General features: G+C 40.4%; 1 protein-coding gene across 1 annotated transcript in view; it reads right to left on the reverse strand.

Annotated features, from left to right (window-relative positions):
* LEPR (leptin receptor) overlaps positions 1-20,564 on the reverse strand; it is a 58,820-nt gene that overhangs the window by 19,250 nt on the left and 19,006 nt on the right. Inside the window, exons 5-9 of the mRNA XM_056844380.1 lie at positions 14,298-14,443; positions 12,928-13,072; positions 4,409-4,702; positions 4,199-4,316; positions 451-650 (exon numbers count right to left, since the gene is read on the reverse strand). Of these exons, the coding sequence (XP_056700358.1) occupies positions 451-650; positions 4,199-4,316; positions 4,409-4,702; positions 12,928-13,072; positions 14,298-14,443 (903 nt within the window). The remainder of the gene's footprint in view (positions 1-450; positions 651-4,198; positions 4,317-4,408; positions 4,703-12,927; positions 13,073-14,297; positions 14,444-20,564) is intronic.

Raw genomic sequence — 20,564 nt, forward strand, 5'->3', positions numbered from 1 at the left:
AAAGAATTCATTTGCCTTATAAAATATATCTTTTTATATAGAATGAGCTTGAAAAAGCCATTTTTCAAAGCATGCAATCTTAGCAATGTAATTTCATCAAGCTATTAGAAGCGTACCCAGCTTGCTGGGGGTAAAGGGACTGGCAAACCACCCCGCAAACAAAGTCTGCCTTGGAAACGTCGGGATGTGACATCACCCCATGGGTCAGGAATGACCTGGTGCTTGCACAGGGGACCTTTACCTTTTTATTAGAAGCGTAAGTATACAGGTGCAAAAACACTAGCTTTTAGAGAAGACAAAAATACTTTTCCATTGCCTTTGCTCTATTTTTGTTTTTCTTTCTAAATATCTACACCTTTAAATATTAGTGTATACTAGCAGGTCATTGAAAGACCTGTATAAAACTCTCTAATCAGACAATGAAAAGTGCTACAAAGAGTTTCTACTTACCTACTTCTTTTGGAAGAATACACACTGGTTGAGACGTCAGTGTCCCCAATGGGTGCTTTATTTCTATCCACATTGTGTATCCAGATAAAAGGTAAAAAGGCTGAAAGATGCACTCATAAGAATTATTCCGCTGAGAATGGCATTCTTTTACCTCTGAATCTGAAGGCATACTAGAAGACTCAGAACAATACACATCACTCCTTTAAAAACATGAAAATATTATTTTCAGTTTAGTAATGAGAGTATGTGCATCCAGATGTTGACACCATAATACATTATGATCAATGATGTATAATGTTAAAAAAGATGACAAATACTAGCTTTCACATGTCATTTTTAAGTGATCAACATCTTGCTCTCTATTTTGCGATATATATTTAGTATTGATTTATTCATAAAAATTGTATCCTGCCTTTCTGCCCTTACAAGCCCCACAAAGGTGGCTAATAATTTAAAATAATACATGATGAAGTCACATTTTAAAACCATTAAAATCAACCTCCCAAAACCTCATCATTAAAACAATTAAAAAACAGAATTAAAATGCATACAAAACATAAAAACAGCAATTCTGGAAATAAAATAAATTCAAGTCTGGAAATAAACATATTCACATCTGACAACTCTCAGTTCCCAGATTTATATTCTGCCAAAGATGTCAACATTGCCAGGTTTGAACTTTGATTGTCAGCCTTATCCTGTGATTTCTCTACTCAGTGGACCATCAAGTAAATTCTGACTAAGAACTGAAAGACACAGCAATCTCCGTTTGAAAATCCTGAAGGTTTCAGGATTCACAATACCACACATGGTATTTGAGGCAAACTGAGGGATTTCAACCCCTTCCATTCAGCAATAACTCCCTGTACCCTATCAAATGCCTCCCAAAGGCCAGGGCCCAAGCAGAATAGCACATAACTCAATGTGATTGCCCACCCACTTCAAAGCATACAGAATTGTTTTGCGTGCACATACATCTCTGTATCATGATTATGGTCTGGTGAAGCTTCTCCAATAATAAGCTTTATATTGGTTCTTGCTACTATAAAACTATTGTTGTTTTCCCATGCCCTTTAAGCATCAGCAGCCAGTCTGCTATAAACTTGTCCTTGCAACCATCAAAGAATATGATCTGGGGCGCTACAAAAGGACCTATGGAATTGTGCACTCTTGAATTTTTTTCCCCCTGAGCACCTAGTCCACCAATTAATCTATACCTGTACAAGTGCAGTAAAAATGGACGTTGGGGTTGCTTGATCAGGTAGGGCACTACAGGAATACCATGTGTGAATGAGTCTTGTTGGATTTTAGTGGTTGACTGATTCACAAAAGGCATACATTGGAAAGACCCTTTAAAAAAATAAGAATGGCCATTCATATCTCTGGACCACAAAATTTTCAAGCAGGCAGTCAGAAAGATAATGGCTCCTGAGGGGCACATTTAGTGGTATCTCACCAGCTAATGTCAGAGAAATAAATGCAATTAAATCAGTGCAATTTTCTCTAATGACCTATGCCATATACTGTGTTTTTATTAGATGGTCTTTAAAAAAACACACACGCACACAAAATTAACCCCCCCCCCAAAAAAAACTTTCTACTTCTAGTCTCAAGAGAAAAATCAATGTCTAGTCAAGAAAGAAAGAAATATTTCAATGTTGAATATGCATTGTGGAATTTAGGTTGCAGACTTTTAGCTAATAATGCATATGATCTGTATTAGTGTTGCTTTTTAGTTTTGTAGTGTTAGAAGTATAAGATTATGGGCATCAGTATTCATTATTTTATTTTAAGAATTTTTTCAGGTATGTTTTTTAACACAAAATCTCAACAAGGAAGAGGGCAAAAAAGAAGCCTTTACATGTGCCCCACAGACACTGCATATTTAGCTTGCAGTCCTAAGGGCAGGCGGAGGTGGCCAGACGGGGAAAAGGGGACACAAAAGCACACTGAGATCTAGGTGGAGTGAAACAGGCCACAGCTTTTTTATGGATTACAGCTGACGGAGTACTTGCGTAGCATTGGGCACAGATCCAGGCATCGGGCAACCCATTTGTAGGCTGATGGAACCTTCCCCAACCCACATTCTAGGGGTAAACCTGGAATGGCAAGCCTGTGGACCCTAGGGTGGCCAGCTCCAAGTTGGGAAATACTTAGAAATTTGGGGGGTAGAGTCTGAGGAGGGTGGGGTTTGGGGAGGGGAGGGACTTCAATAGGTTATAATGTCACCGAGTATCTTCCAAAGCGGCCATTTTATCCAAGTGAACTGATCACTGCCACCTGGAGATCAGTTGTAACAGCAGGAAATCTCCAGCTACCACCTGGAGGTTGGCAACCCTAGTGGATCCCCATAGGCGCAAGCTATTACATGGTTCCCTTGCTACTTGGGAGTGGAGCCAGGCAACAGACTCCAAGTAGGGTATGTTGCTGAAGGGCTTGACCCCCAAGACCCCTTAGAGGGGTCCCCACCTGGGGGAGGCAGATATGCAGGCGCAGCCTCCCCTGCAAATGGATCCGGCCCAATGCCAGAAACTGCCCAAAAGCTGTGACAAGAAATAAAGGAACAAGAACAAACCGTGTAAAACAGAATTCCACCAAGAGGAGGGATGTCTGGAGCCTGGCTGAGCAGCTGGACCCAGGCAGCATAGGCCTTCTATACAGGGATGTTTCCCCATGGTCATCCCCGCCAACTGCTTTGGGGTTTCCTTCTGATTATGCATGCCTTATCCACCTGTCAGAGGTCGCCTTGCTCTCCCCCCATGTTTTGCCCTTGTTTTCCAGATTTTGGCTAAAACAGCATCCAGAAAACATGGGCAAAATGCGCGGGGAGAGCAAGGCGACCTCATATGGGCGGAAAAGGCACACATAATCAGAAGGAAGTCCCAAGCAGTCGGCGGGGGTGACTGAGGGGAAACGTCCCTGCATAAAAGACCATAGTAGGAAGAAGAAGAGGAGTGGACCAGAACAAAAACTGTGCTTCTGTGGTCCGCTCCAGCCCCCAGCCCCAGACAAGTTCCAGGTGGCCAGTGACTGGCTTGCTTGCTGAAAAGGTTGCTGAGCCATGCCCAGAAGGCTCCCTGCTGCCACAGCAAGAATCCTTTCTGTTGCTACGGCTGACGTGGAGCAGCCTGTTCCTATCCCAGTCCATGCCCTGCGCCTGCAAAGCAGCTCCGGGTGAGTCCATGGCCACCATTTGTTTTTACACATCTAGATTAAATACAAAAATCATTTTAAAACAAAGTATGGTAAAAAAAACGGTAAAGGTCCCCTGTGCAAGCACCGGGTCATTCCTGACCCATGCGGTGACATCACATCCCGACGTTTACTGGGCAGACTTTGTTTGCGGGGTGGTTTGCCAGTGCCTTCCCCAGTCATCTTCCCTTACTACAGCACTAATAAGAAAGCAGGATACAGATATGTTAACATTTTACAGCTTCAAGTAAATAAAACAGTTTCAAAAATTTACTTGAATGCATAGCAGGGGCAGCAGCAAATCCCCTACAGCGAATGATTCTTCCCAGAGGAAGCCTCCTCTAACAATTTCAAGACATGAGGGGGACTGTATGGAGGAGGTATTTCAGCCATGGGCCCAAAACAATTAGACTTTAAAGTTTGGTACCCTCACTTAGAATGGAACCTAAGTCAGTTGAAGTCATTGACTTAAATGTATGACCCTGTTGTCAATTTATCTATCTCTGTTTTGAAACCACTGTAGGAGCCTTTATTAAAATATCATCGTAATACATACCTGTAGTATCTTAACAACAAAGTGCTTTCAGAAAGCAGGAGGTCGGTGTTGGTGGACCATCTGCATGTCATTTTTTGTAAGTTCCCATACGTTTCACATGTGATGTTGATATTAACATCTATTTGAAACATATTTTATTAATTGATATACTAAGATTAAAGCATTTACCAGCAATTACAGATAATTATTTTAAAAGAACAGGTATCTTACCTATTATATATAATTCCGCATAGCGATGATTACATTCTTTGTTTTCATTACAACAGTACAAGGCATTAAAGAGGAAATTCCCACCGGGTTTCATTGCTTCTAAATTAATAAGTGTAACTTTTCCAACAAAGTCATTCACAAGTGTATATTGACTTCTCGGAACTTCTTTTGCTAAATTTAACCACCAAACTATCTTCTTGGATGAGATTATTTTGTTCTTGTTTTTGTAAATACAATAAAAGGAAACGTTAGTTCCAACGCTTGCTAGAATCTTCGGAGGGAAGTACATGACATCTGTCACAAAACAGACAACAGAAACAGCAATCATAAATTCCAAGAAAATGTGTGCAATGCAATACACTTTTAACATACACACTTACTTTATATGATGATAACAATATATAACCAGGAAACATTTAATGTGTAACCAGTATCCATTCTTTAAGTTTCTTATTTATGCTAACCATCACTTACACCAAATCACACCACCTTAACCCAAGGATCATGGATCTTTCCGTTATTCCATTCCCATTTCGTGGAGGCTGTGCTAAAGAGAGGGAAGACAGTATAATCGCCCTCTACGCCCTCTTTTATCAGTGCAGCTTTGCTGGACAATTTAATCCCTTTTCCCCTCCACACTACCAACTCAGAGTGCTTAGTCCACATGGGCCTTGCAGCCCAAGAATCAATTTTCCTCATCGTTGGACAGAACTGCTGGGGGGAGCGGAAAAAAGGAAAGATCTGAATCCATCAGTATCTTCCACTCATGGATTGCTGGATTCAACCCAGTGTCATATCTGGATTGTATGACTATGAATATCGTATGAATTCTCAGTGTGCAACTATATCTTGAACACAAACAAAAAAAATGCATCAACAGGTGTCCATTCTGTAAATGTATTTAGTGAATAAGAAGGCAAGAATAATAATTATACTTTAGAAGAACAATATTTACACACAATAAAGAGGGTGAATAAATATCTAATAAATAAATAGATAACTGTAGGAGAGAGTTGTGTTGTTTGGGTCCCCCAAGTCACATTTTAAATTAAATTAAATAAAATGATTACAGATTACATTGTGGTACGATCAATGAGGAAAAATACAGAGAATAGCAAATGAGTGTTGGCATTCATGTGCCAAGAATGAGCAAATGAGCATTGCCAATAATGAGCAAATGAGCACTGGTATTCATGTGCCAAGAGTTAAACACTGCAAGAGGAAACTGAACACTAGCTTTGTATTTAAGGCATGAAACGATATAGTATCTCCTGTAGCTTTTACAGATCTCTTGAATTAAGTGCCCCACTCAGATCCATGAAAATTAGGTAAGGATCATTATCATTCTTAGGTTTCTAAATCTGAAGTACCAGACACTACTACCAGGACTCAGAGTCGGGTCCAGTACAGCTGTTCCAGTTTACCTGCTGATTAAATTATATGTTACAAACTTGCCCAAATGAAGCAATGTGGACAGCTTTTAAATCTGAATTTGGAATGCCTGAAGCTGGTAGAATTTTATTCCAGAAGAAAATGGTTCTAGCCAAGATACGCTGTGTGCATCCACTAATCAATGCTTTGTTAAGTCAGTAATTTTTCAAACTTTGCGAGATGTGTCCGCTTAATATGAAGTGATTAAAGCAAATCCCCCCAGCCAAAGAAAGAAAGACAATGACAATGACTCAATAAAGAAAGCTACAGCCCTCAGTTTGCAAGACCTAAGTAAGGCTGTTAACGATAGGATGTCTTGGAGGTCATTAATTCATAGGGTCGCCATAAGAAGCGACTTGATGCCACTAAATGCACCATAAAAAATCCACCAAACCCATAATTTAGCACAACAGAAATCTAAGAAGTGAAGCCTCTTTTAGCCATCATATTTACATCATACCAAAGCATAATAGAAGGATCAGCCCATTTACTGTTCAGAAAAATTTGAAGCCTTCTTCCAACTTAAGTAGCTTGTCCTCCAGTGGAACAGCCATTGCTCAAAGTTTAGATCTTATCCCCCGCCCTATATATGGTGAGATGAGAAGCAGTGAAGTCCTATCCATAGTTACACATATTAGAAGGCTCAGAAGGGTATAATTCAGTTTAGGATTGCAGTGTTAATGTTCCTTCCTACCTGTTCCCAACACCAGCTGCCCATTCCCTCCCACTGCATAAACCCTAGAAAAAATGAGAGTTCCCTGGACTGTCTGTTATTGAGTGGAGTGAACACATAAACTCAAGGTCTACTTTATCTTATCCTGTAGAGACAGGAGGAAGGAGCAAGAATCAGAACAGCTACAGAATATTCCAGTGACACATTGCAATCTTTGGAATAAACTGGTAAAATGGTAATGTGAGTATGACATTCTAAGAAAGTACTTAAATAATTATAATGCCACATAGAACTCATTTACATTAAATCATAAGTGGCTGTGAAAGCCCAGTCATCAGTTTGATCCCTAGTTTGATCCCTAATTGAACACATTAAAGGCCTCAAACCTGCAATGAAGAATTTTACTATAAAGAGCTAATATGCTGTATAGTATGCGGCAAATCTTTAACAAATAAAACAGACTTCCTGTATAGCTAAGGGATTTCCCACAAAACAGGTTCTCTTCTAAATGAGAATACAGATCTATTAATGTTCTCTAAGTATGAACTTCCTGGTTAAACACTGGTCTGAACATAATACTAATTAAATGCATAAAATATAATGGTTTGGTTTAAGCATTTTGTACTTCTGGTGTTAATGTACTTAGGTGAATGCAACCCAGTCTCTTTGTTTTTACTGTTCTTCTATTGGTGTAACATTAAACATGAGCCATTGAGAGAATAAGTGAATTTGAGTCCCCTGCAGGGAGAAAATTATCTTCCCTAAAGCTGTTGTCATGCTCATCACAACATGGTATTTGACTAGTAAAACATATGTTTACTGACTACTAATATTTCATATCATTCATCAGAGAAACAGCTATCAGGAACTGCATACACACTTTCCAATGGATTGTCTGGATTAGAACCCAAGGTTTGTGAGCACAATGATCCTTCTCACATTCCTCTTCCCCAAGCACTCCTTTCTGACCACAGGAAAGTTGATTCCTAATAGCCACATAGGCTGCACTGAGGAGAGGGGAAATGGGCAAAAATACTCCCTCCATCTCCCCTCTTCCAAAATTCCAGCTCTAATGACACCTAAAGACACCCAAAGAGTGATTTTGTGTCGCCCCCTTCCTCACCTCACTGCAGCTGTCCCAACCCATGACAATTACTCCATAATTCCTGGGGTCAGAAAGGACTGGAGGGAGGGAGGGAATGTGGGTTGGAACTGTAACCATCTGTGACCATCAGCGCCCTTCTGTTGAGAGATGACAGGGTCTGACCCTACTTGTGCAGCCAGAAACTGTTAAGTTATTCTACTAGGCAAAAGACTCACTGAGCCTGAAAGATATGGGGGGAGAAAAAAGCAATTGCTATGGGTAGAGCCTGAGTTTCAAAACCTGGTCCAGACCCCTGTTTCTCAAACTAAACATGGTCTACTCTCAATACAGGAGGTACATTTTCTCCTCCTGCCTCCTGACTGGAGGAGACATAAGAATTCAAAAGCTATTTTCCAGTCTTACACAACATCTGAAGTTGCTTGCAGAAGGGAAGGAAATAACATTACTCTCAACCACTGTTGTCCTTATTACTGGAAGCCTGACTAATCCCTGTCGTTACAGTTAGGTTCTGCCCCTCTGCAATGTGATACCAAAGATCTACTTTCCCTATAGGAATTAATAGCAAAAAATAAGCCATACACAGGTTCTGTTTCTTGGTCATGTGATAGACCCTAGGTAGAGCAGAAATGAATACTGGAACTAGGTCTATAGGTGTACACTGGGACACTTCTTCACAAACAACAGACCTACCAACTTGCCTCACCAAAAACAACAACACACCTCCCTACAGTACTATATGCAAGTTGTTTGCTGCCAGGACACAATTCCAGTAATATATTATTAACTGCAAATAGGCTTACAAGAAAATAATTTAATTTTAGTAGGAAAATGACAACCAGAGCAGGCAACCCGTCACTTCAAGTCAACAAAAAATATCTAACCAAATGCCTCTGTTAACCTCTGGTAGACTGTACACTGGTATTTCTAAAGAAGTAATTAAATTCTTCTTCCCCTCCCAGATTTTTCCCCTGAGCATAATTCAATTATTTGAAAATTAACCAAAATATGCAATCTGCAGATCTGAAATTACTGATGTAATTATCTAATTAACTACTAACTTTAAAAAATTTAGAACTCCATTTTTGCATGCAAAGTTTTCTGGAATTATTCTGGAATCATTTTCCTTTTAAACTATTACTACTAAAAGAAAGCAAATTCAAGTATAGAACTGATAGGAGGGGGGAAAGTTATACGCTTATTACTTAAAGAAGGAAAACTGTACTCTGCTTTGCAATCCAGATGCTATTTTGGACAAACTATTCAGGTCATAAAGGGACTATTTCTAACTTTATCAGGCACCTAGGGGACAAAGTTCACTACTGGAAGAGCACCTCATCCTGGCCAAAAGACACAGTCATCTTCTGACTACCAGGAAGAAGGGCTCTCTTGCTTCCACAAACAAGAACAAAGAAAAACAGAAGCCCATCAGTCATCGCTATCTAAGGTTAGTAAAAATATGACTTGGCCCACTGTAAACCTAACATCCTGTAACAAGCAGATGGCACTCACAAGAAACAATTGAAATGAAGGGGGGTGTCCTTCTCTTCTTGAGACTCTGAGCCTAAGGGATACACTACAGGTGACCAAGGGGACCTTGATCAGGATTCTGGTAAACTGCCTGCAGGGATATTGAAAAATGGCAGTTTACAGTAAAAAAAAAAAAATCCTTTTTGCTCCAAGGTAAACAGAGTGCAATCTCCACTTTAATATCAAGTGAGACTAATATAGGCCACGCATAAGGGAGCTAGCAGCCAGCATGATATTCTGTATCCAAAGCCAAATCTGTTGATAACAGGAAATCTGTTAAGCAATATTTAGTGAATGAGTGAACTGATGCCTAGGTGGTGGCCAAACAACTCTCTTCCAAGAAAGACCTGTCGCAAAAGCCATTGAGGCTGCTTACCCTAACTGTGTGATATAACTTGAAGGGAACGTTTGCTTGCTGAAATAATTCTGTGTCTGAGCATTCTGGATATGGTTGCCTTAGAAACAGTCCTTTCTAGTGAGCCCAGTTTAAACCAAAAGCATTTTTGGCTGCTTCTGATCCTGAATGCTATCCAGGTAAAATCTCAACACCCACCTGATATCCAGCTTGTGCCAATCCTTTTCCTTTAGGTGGACTAGGAGAAAACAAGGGGAGAACTAATTGCCGTAATGTATAAACAATAAAAAGACTCTAGGCATTTGCTCTTAAGACTATCTAATATCTGTGGAAAATGTATAGGTTTTTGTGAACTGAAAAAATCTTTTCCGTTGTAAAATGATACATAAATTCATTTTTGAGCACAATTTGCTTTAGTGAAACCTTCAACATTGGCTCAGAAGAAGTCCCAATTAAAATCTTGGAGAAACTCAAATTCAGTTCCATGTAACAAAGCTGTATATTTGAACCAAGAGGAAAGGTGGGATATAAATGTTTTGATAAATAAATAATACTTGAGGAGGTTTCTTTAATACTACACTTTCAAGGAACTACATATATGTGAGTGAGACCACTGCACAATGTAAATACTCTCAAGAGAATGCTGCAGATGTAATGAAGTCCAAGTAGACATTACCTCTAGCATGAGTTGAATCAGGGTTCCCCAATTCTACTCTGATCTTTGCATAGCTAAACATAATGTCAAGGAAGCAAAGTTCCCAAACGTGCAGAGGCCCAATAATGTTCAGGACCACGGTGCAGGGAGAAGGACTTCTGCCTCCTTTCCACACACGGTTTTCCTGAGCCAAAACATCCTTGAGGGGCCCTATTTTCCTTGTTGCAGGAATCCATCATGCTCATGGAATACTGCTTATGGAGCCTAGAGCAGGCCAGATAGGGTCCCTCAGGCTGGTGCAAGGAGGAAGGCTGAAGTCTCACCTTCCCCTGTGCCACAATCACAAGCCAACGTGGGTCCCATTGTTCTTAGAAACTTTGGTTCCCCAACATAATGTTTAGCTGTGCAAAGATCAGAGCTGTGCTAGATGGGTCAGATTCTTGACCATATTAGGGATGGTGCTGTGAATCTTCCGGATAGTTGATCTTCTTTTGTACATCTGTCTCTTCCTGATGTTTGGATAGTGACCTTATTAAGGCAGAGATGAAGGATAATTGTCAGGGGCAACTGGTATAGTTCCAGGAACGATTGCTCAAGCACTGCCTAAAGCACCCAAGAATCTACTGTGGACATTCATCACATATTTAAAAAGTGCTGACTAATATCACCTTTCTGGCTTAAAGCAGAGAATGGTTTCATGACTTTGTCTTCCCTGGGATGGGATGGTTGTGGCCTGCAAAAGTAGCTACAGAAAATCCCTGCCTAGTAAGCGTAGCTATATTCCACCTACTTTTGAATCTTCCACGGGTTCAGAGTTTGAGAAACACAAGAATTGTTTGGCTTACTTTTCTATCTTCTTGATAGCAGAGAAGGTATTTCTCTTGCTCGCCATCATCTCCACATCACATGATGCTCCAAAGCATCTGCAATCTGAAAAGGGTGAATTTGCTGAAGCTGGGATCCAGGATCAACAGCTATCCTCACTATGCTGGAGAGCAAATCACCAATAAACAGCTGAACAACATCCACAGATGAGTCTGTTGTCAAGGCCACAAAAATGGAAAATTTCAGCCTCTCCTTTAGGGACTTAGATACATTAGGATCTGCAGAGGCTAAGTCCTCTGGCTTTAGCTCCATTGGCCTTGCAAACAGAGAATTACTAGTGGAGGTTCTTACTATGGCCATGGAGCATCAAAACTGTCTCAGGGCAACTTTTATCTCTTGTCATGTGCATCTTTAAAAGAGTTCTCGCCTTCTGCTGGAATGACAACTGATGAATGGGAGTTTCTGCCTGTGATACTACAGCTGTGTATACTATAGCATTTGATGGCTAACCTTCACCCTGACACAGCTGTCACATTTAAAATGTGAAGTTACTTTTCTTAGTGAGTCACCACATTCCTGTCCACATACAGCCCCCCCGTGGGGAAATAATGCCCCCCCCCCCCGCAGTATTATTCCAGGTTAGGAAAATGATGTGGGGGGAAAGGCTTAAGCCTATTCCAATTGGACCCCCATGGTGCTTGGACAATTAGTTCCTCACAAATGCTGTGTGCCTGTTGGGTTGGGGGAGGGGAAGTAACATTCATTTTGGCATTTTGGCAAAGAAATCTAGGCAAAGAGAATGAGTTGTGCCTGTGGAGAAATTGTACTGGTCACTGTAGTGCTTTTACTAAGCTGTACCTTTGGAGTACGTTCTAAAGTGTGAATAACTTTGGATAAGAGCCTTAGAAAGTACTCCGAAGGCAACAGATTCTGCTGGACTAAACCAACCTGGGATTACTTCATCTACAAAACTTTGTCCTCTTCCTCTAAGAAGATCTCCCCAGAAAAATCTAAAAATGTGGGACAGCTGTCTGGAGAGATGAACAATTCCTGTCTTTCCAAAATAAATTTCTTGGAGGACTCTATTTTTCTTCCAACCTACAGCCCCCTGCCTATCTTTGGACAACTGGAGGAAGAACTAAACGCTAGAGGGGAAAAACATGCCTGAGTTTCCCTGCACCCGGAGCAGTCTCAGGAGCCGCTGCAATATCATGACTTGAATTTGTGGTACCTCTTTCTCTTACAGGCCAACTTTCTCCACTTCTTAGTATCCTGGATGTAGCTAGTCCCTCACCTTGGTGAAATCAGAAGATGTCCCTGTCTCTCAACCCAGAGGAACAACTCTTCCAGAAGTGGATACTGGGCTCTAGATTCCTGGGAGACAATGTGTGATCACATTCGCCATAGACATTTCCACAGATGACACACGGAATTTTCCAGCCAGCTTTTTGTTACCCATGTACAAGCTCAACATAAAATTTTAGAATTGCTTCTTTTTGGGATCAGCACAAAACTTTCCCCTTTCTAGAAAAAAATATCACCATTAAAAGTTAATTATCATATTTATAGTATTCTTATAGAAAACTGAGTCATCAGTTTCCAGCACAGGCAGACTTGCATCATCATCTTTCCCCGGGGCTTCTGGGATAAAGCCTGGACTCCTGAGAGGGCTCTGCAGTTTGCTCCACATCCCAGAATCTACCTGTCTGGAAGGGGAAGGCTAAGCAAAATCATGAAACCATAAAGTTTTAGACAGATAATTTAATGTATTGCAATACCATTTGGAATTATTCAGAACAACATCTATCATGTTACAGTATTATGTATAGATTTATATTTGATCACATATGAATTCTGTCACACATTATAAATATATCTTTTTCTCAGCAAATAAATAAAATTCTGTGACATTGTAGCACTGACTAATGAGAATTTTGTTAAGACATACCTTGTAGATTCAAGTTAAAAGGTGAGCTCCAATCACTCCAGAGACCAGATCCAGAAAGTCTCTTGCATCGAACTTGAACTACATATGAAGAATCAAGTAGGGTATTGCTTAGGATCAATGAGGTTTCCGTGGTAATTTCAACTGCCTATTTACATTATTTTTTTAAAAAAACGAACATGTTAATCCTTGTCTTCTACCATTTAGTGGAAAAAGCAAGAAGAGTGGCCAATTAACATTAACAATTGTTTTACATTAACACTAGTCAGAACTTCCTTCTGTTTTTTAAACACCTGGTTTAGAAATGGTATAAAGTATGGCCTGGATCCAAATATGCATATAAAGTCTTTTCTGGGTCCTCTGTAAACCTCTTGCACCTTCCCCAAATGACTGAGGATTAGAGACAAAAGAAATCCTATTAATAGTTTCTGCTCACCAAAAGGCCTGTCTGGATTCTGGCCATAGTCAGGCTTGATTAGTGCATGGTTGGAAAATGTATTTAGAGAATGGATTTCTCTAGGCAGTTTAGGCCAATGATATATGGCCGCACGTAAAGTAAGCCATCACCTTTTATTCCAGAATCTCACCTTTTCAAAAATATTCTTTTGGTTAAACGTTACTATAGTGTGAACCAGTGGAACAGCAATGAATTAGTCCTGCTGAAATGGCAGCTCAATCCCATTGGTTTCAACACAAACTTTCAATAGATTGTGCCAAGGAACTATGGCTATGTGAAAATATGGAGAGACATTGCTGTGCAGTGGGTGATTACTGAACCTGAACTGGCTAGGACGCTCACTGATGACTCTGGGCCAGCTGTTATCTCTTAATCTAACCTACTTTAGAAGGTTTATGTAAGAGATGAAAAGGAATTTTCCATGCAGCTCTGAGCTCCTCAGAAGGATGGGATGATGAAGAAAATAAATAATAACAGTGACTTATATCTGAGATCTGCTGGCAGAGTGGAACTGGCAAAACAGGATTTTCCCATCTCTTCCCCCTACCCCATATTACAGTAGTCTACTTGGCCATCTGAAATCCTGTTCTTGGGGGCCAAGAGGTTCTTATGAACAGCACAGGGGCAAAGTAGGAAGGGGAATCAGCAGAAATCCCTCTCCCCTCCCCAGTCAATGGAAGTAAATTTTGGTTGCCAGAAACAGACTGTAAGATACAAAATAAAAACATCAGCAACCATAATAATGTTATTCTGTTAAGTCCATCACTATTGTATTGCATTATAGATTTTTTCAGAATTTCTAATAAATAAAATGTTGAAGATCATTTGATGTTAAATGAGTATCAGTTAGAACATAAGACACGTCTTAGAATTACTCCATTTAATTAAAATACCGTAAGAGAAAGAAAACATTCACCTGATAAACATATCTAGTTGCATTTGCAAAATATTTTACTTCATACTGAAGTGAATACGATTTTGGTGATGGGTTAGACCAAGAGATCTTTAACTGTCCTTTATCTGTCATTTCTATTTTCATATGTAATGGAGGTTCTGGCTTTACTGCAAAAACAAAATTGTACTTGCTAGTAACCATAATTAATACATAATTATATTATCTTGATTTTATACATTGTTTATTTTATACACAACAACACAGAGAGACAAAAAAACACTGAAAATGACAGTGACTAGATCACCCCTGTCATCCTATTTGGCCTTGAACTACAAAGAGTTTCCCTACTTCTTCATGTCCCAATACAGCAGAAGAATTTCAACATATTCTTAAATGCTTTGCTGAAGTGTGGCTGTGGTCTGGAACAGTTGTAGAGGCAGCTTGCTCTGTTTCCAAAGGTGGACAAAAGACCATAATTCAATACTTGAAGGCTTGGATGAGAATGTGATCCACAGTTGAAATGTAGTAATGAAATGGGGCCTCAGATCAGGGCTGTATTATTAAGGCAGTTTTTTAGAGATGAAAATTACACAGAAAATGGATGATTGAACAGAATGTATAGCTATAGCTCTATATAATACCTCCCAACTCTAAATCTCAGGGGATAACAACAGTATTTCCTTATTTTCACTTGCTGTACAATTCTCTACTAATTCTAACTGTAAACAGGGGAAATCATAGTATGAGATCACACCAGGTCCAAAATCGCAAAACCTCCCAGGCATAAATGGCCTTTGGCATTAGGTAAAGGTAGTCCCCTGTGCAAACCACGGGCCATTACTGACCCATGGGGTGACGCCACATCATGATATTTACTAGGTGGTTTGTCATTGCCTTCCCCAGTCATCTACCCTTTACCCCCAGAAAACTGGGTACTCATTTTACCAACCTCAGAAGGATTGGGGTTGCCAGGTGCCCCCTCTCCTCTGGTGAGTGGTTTTTGGGGCAGAGCTGAGGTGGGGGTTGCATGCAATGCAATTACATCATTTCCGGTTCACACCTGGAAGGCCAAAATCATGACTGGCCGCTACCACTCAACCCCCCCCCCAAATGCTAGCAATCCCCGCTCCTGAGCCGGCAGATGGATGCCTGCCAATCCAAGCGACCTGGCAACCCTAAGAAGGATGGAAGGCTGAGTCAACCTGGAGCTAGCTACCTGAAACTGATTTCCATCAGGACTGAACTCAGGTTATGAGCAGAACTTTAACTTCAGTACTGCAGCTTACCACTCTGCACCCCGGGGCTCTATGGCATTATACCCCTATTAAAGTCCCTCCCCTCCCCCAACTCCGCCCTGCTCAGGTTCCGCCCCCAAAATCTCCAGGTATTTCCCAACCCAGAGCTGGCAACCCTACAAATATCCCAGTTTAATATACTACCCACTGAGCCATAATTAATCATCAAACATTACTGAATTATCTTAGTTTAAACACAATTAAAATGATTCAATGTTTTTTCTGTACACAAAGCATATATACTCAGACCTATGGATCCATGTTCAGTTAACTCAATGTTATCAACAAGTTGGGGTTAAGGAGAATGATAACTGACCTACCAGGAACAGATTACATACTGCTAGACTAATTAAATTTATTAATTCGGATAGTTTACAAAAATGGAGCCAATGGGGTAATGCTAAGTGGAGCTACCATCTGCTTTACTAATTACAAGGACTTCTTTGTCATTAGTTTTAAAACAGGGATAGACCAAGTCAAAGAAGTAATGTAACTGATCGGACTCCTCTGAGGAATGCCATGTGCACTTGCTACGACCTTATTTCTTTGTCCTCCCTGGCTACCAAGCATGTCAGGTTTCAATGCTGATTAACTGGCTCGTAAGGGTGCTGGTATGGAAACACTAGTTGTTGGAGTGTATATCTTTTTGCAATTTCAATTATTTTGAGATGCCCTATATTCTAAATTCTGCACATAATATTAGTCCGTCCGCCCCCCCTCCCCCGAAAAAAAACGACAACACACAAAATGTAGATTAAAAATAATTGTTTTGGCCACTCTTATAGGCAATATTTACCAGTTCTATTTAGAACTTGCCATTTTCTATTTAGTGAAAAGCTTATCTATATCTTGAAGCTCAACACATACTGATTTCTTGGTCAGTCTTACCTAAAAAGCAAAATTCCCCACGGGCCTTGATTAAAAAAGCAGGGTTTTCTAAGGTATGAGCACCTAAAGTCTTAACCCAAGTCTACCTTTGATCAACTTGATGTATATAGTTAATGGCCATAATCCTGAGAAACCCTCAGGCAAGCCAGATATCTGTCAGAAGAACAAAAACAAGACAGAACCAAAAAACTGAGCAAAAATGAACTGTATCCCAACACAGTTTCACATAAGGTTGTCAGCTCCAGGTTGGGAACTATCTGGAGATTTGGGTTGTGGAGCCTAAGGAGGGAGAGGGTTGGCGAGGGGAGGGACTTCAGTGAGATATAATGCCACTGAACTCACCTTCCAAAGTGGCCATTTTCTCCAGGTGAACTGATCTCTATCGGAGATCTATAATCTATCGGAGATCTATAATCTTTGTGTATAGAGTCCATATAGAGCCACAATCATGATTGTGGCTCTATATGGACTCTATACACAAAGATTACAATACTGTTACTTACCTGGTACTCGGTTGAGACCTTTGGAATCATTTCTGCTTTGTGCGGAATGTATATATTGTATATATTTGTGCTTTGTATGTGTCATGTATTTGGTCCTCGTTTCACCACAGTAGCTCATAAAACCTGCACTTTGTTTATATATATTAACCTGTACTGCTTCCTAACCTCCAGGTACTAGCTGGAGATCTCCTGCTATTACAACTGATCTCCAGCAGATAGAGGTCAGTTCACCTGGAGAAAATGGCCACTTTGGCCATTGGGCTCTATGGCATTGACGTCCCTCCCCTCCCCAAACCCCACCCTCCTCAGGCTCCACCCCAAAAACCTCCCACCGGTGGTGAAGAGGGACCTGGCAACCCTACTCTACATGCATGATGCTGCAAAACTGTGTGGGCAACGGTCTGTACTGCTGTATACAGAGATGCACAAGCAGTGGTTTGTCACACAGCTTCTTAAAGTCCAAGACAAGGAAATCAGAAACTATCCTAGAACCTTCATGACATGACACATTTTTAGATACAATATTTGTGTTAGCACAGAAGTTCTGCTTATTACAGTTCTGCTTGCCACTTTAAAAAAAGCAAGAGAGAACATCTTAGTTTTAATTGTGGCCTACAGGGTCTGACAATGTCTTCTTCTGTTGCCATGTGTACCGTTGCTATGATTTAGTTCAAATACAACAGTTCCGCTCCAGTTAACACTAATCTTTTACATAACACTCGGCATCAAATGGCTCTTTTTATGTAGGTTACTAATTAAAGGGCACATTATTTAAACCACGAACAAGATTCAAATAGTGGCATGAGGTGCTCTGCACATGTACCCTATGCAGTGAGGTGAGATTCAAATAGTTGCCTGAGGTATTCTGCGCATAGCCCCAGTCCCCTTTTGCCCCTGTAGCTCTTCACTGCATGTTCCTGAAAATATACTACTAAAAGTCAGGGACTTTCATAAGAATGATTCGAAATGATGCAAGGATTACAATCAGAAAGGACAATTAGCAACTCCTCCCTTGTGAGTGGAAGTACTCTATGTTTGTGAATGGGACTGTCTGAATCCTACCCAACATTTCTGAAAAAAAGCTTCTAAACTTTGCAGTGTACTTAGAATATATGACTCAATGCCATTTTCAATTCTACTAGCTAGATGTTCCAGGTTTAAAAGAGAAGACTGCTTGGAGATGTAATTTAGAATCAGGATGCCAGTATTGCTACAATCCCATAATCTTTCAAAAGCATTAACTTAATCTACAACTAACATGAAAGATTCACTCTAAAAAGTTTCAATTTATTTATAAAAAAAAATAAATTAAGAAAAATAACTGAGAGATAACTGAGATGCTCTTTTTATTATGGCAAGGATTTTAAAATACTAAATAGCCAATAAATCGGCCAAATGTTTATATACAGTTACTTATGCATCTTGAAAGTACCAAAATGAATTTGTCATCTGATTGATTAAATAGCGGGAGTAAAACGTTCACCTTTTTAAATGCTAAAATACTAACTTTAATGGAACAATTGTCATACGAACAAAGGAGATTATAAGTGATTTTTAGAACTGTCCAAAGATACTCAGTATTTGGACACATTGCCAAACATTTTTGTTTATGTTGAGTGTTGGAGACTAGAATCGTGCTGGTGCTGGGAGTGGGAAGTACCTTTCAAAAGAAGTACTTTTTGAAAGGGATTTTTCTGTAAATTAAGACAGTTGATTATATTGACTTCACATTTTTGGCTTTTCACACACAAATGTTTGGATATAACAGCTGAAAAATCCAAATACTGTACACAAATGCTTAACACACTGTATTACCCAGAACAGTTAAACATCTGAAGGCCCATTGACTTTAAAGGGAGAGATGTTACCTAAGTGGGCTTTCTAAAAAAAAAAAAAAAAATTGGTTACCTTTGGCCAGATTGTCCCCTGTGTGTTTGTCCACGTTTATGTATAACTGATAAGATTAATATGCAAAATGAGTATCATCAGTCTGTAATGACTAAGGTGAAGGTATTTCCCCTATATTATTCTCTTTGGAAATGTGGGGTTTTTGGTGCCATCAAGTCACAGCTGACTTATGGTGACCATGTAGGGTTTTTCAAGGCAAGAGACATTCAGAGGTGGTTTGCCATTGCCTGCCTCCGCGTCATGACCCTGGTATTCCTTGGAGGTTGCCCATCGAAATACTAACCAGGGCCGACCCTACTTAGCTTCTGACATCTGACGAGATCAGGCTAGCCTGGGGCTATCCAGGTCAGATGTTTGTGTGTGTGCCATCAAGTCACAGCTGACTTATGGTGACCTCTTGGAGTTTTCAAGGCAAGCGATGTTCAGAGGAGGTTTGGCATTGCTGGCCTCTGCATGGGCTGAGAGAGTTCTGAGAGAACTGTAACTGGCCCAAGGTCACCCAGCGGGCTTCATGTGGAGGCGTGGGGAATTGAACCCAGCTCTCCAGAGTAGAGTCCACCACTCTTAACCACTACACCATGCTGGCTCTCATGTTTGTTTACATATGTTGTTTACATATCCCTTTAAATCAATGAGTCTTAAAAATTCTTAACTCTGCTGGATCATGCCTTCCTCAACATGGAATGGATTCTAGATGTCAAGGATATAGACAAAAAGGGATGATTAGCATTCCCTTCAAAAGTACCCAGATTCCTATGAAAAGGCTTTAATCACCTCCATTTCGCAAGGCAAGGTCTTAAATCATCAGCTTCTATGTTAGCTATAGTAGTCTCTCCATGGATGCAAAGGCTGAAGACCTTTCCTGCATACCCCTGCTCCCAATACACATCCCTAAAGGAGGCTATGGGATAAAGATACCCCCTATTCATATAAGGTCAACCTATATATTTAATGTTGAGTTGGGTTCTACCAACTCAATTCTTATTCCACTCAGGCAGCTGCTGGGAACTAATTTCCCAAGCACTGCAGAGCCCTGATTCAGACTGGGACTATAATGTGGAGGGAGAAAGGATATCAGCCTTACCACTGCACTGTGAACCAAACCAGCTCCCAGGGGCAGGGTTGCCAACCTCCAGGTGGTGGCTGGAGATTTCCCATTATTACAACTGATCTTCAGGTGACCGAGATCAGTTCTCCTGGAGAAAAAGGTCACTTTGGAAGGTGGACTCTATGGCATTATACCCCATTGAAATCCCTCCCCTCCACACCCAAAATTTCCCAAACCAGAGTTGGCAACCCTACCCAGGAACAGTATTTTCTATGTTAAAGGGAACATGGCCCCCTTTAGGGGGAAATAACACCCTCGGGATTGTTTTAGGGGAGGGAAATCATTAAAAAACAGAACATCTAATTTGGCCCTAGGTTTCATCATAAGAATCCACTACTATTGTGAGAACATCACAACAAATACATTTGATGTTTAGCACACTCTGGAGTGCTGCAAAAACTACCTGAAATGGAAACCAGTCTGTCTCTTCTGGATGACCACCGTGTTACACAATGCTGCAAGTGCAGAAATGCTGTCAGACACACACTAAGAACTTCCTTTTGCTGTTGCCTAAAGTTTAGTATTGCTACATTACAAACAACTGGACTCACAAAGCTGGGTGCCTCCTTCAGTCTGTACTGTGATT

The sequence above is a fragment of the Euleptes europaea genome, chromosome 2 (assembly GCF_029931775.1).
Source record: "Euleptes europaea isolate rEulEur1 chromosome 2, rEulEur1.hap1, whole genome shotgun sequence".
Lineage (NCBI taxonomy): Eukaryota > Metazoa > Chordata > Lepidosauria > Squamata > Sphaerodactylidae > Euleptes > Euleptes europaea.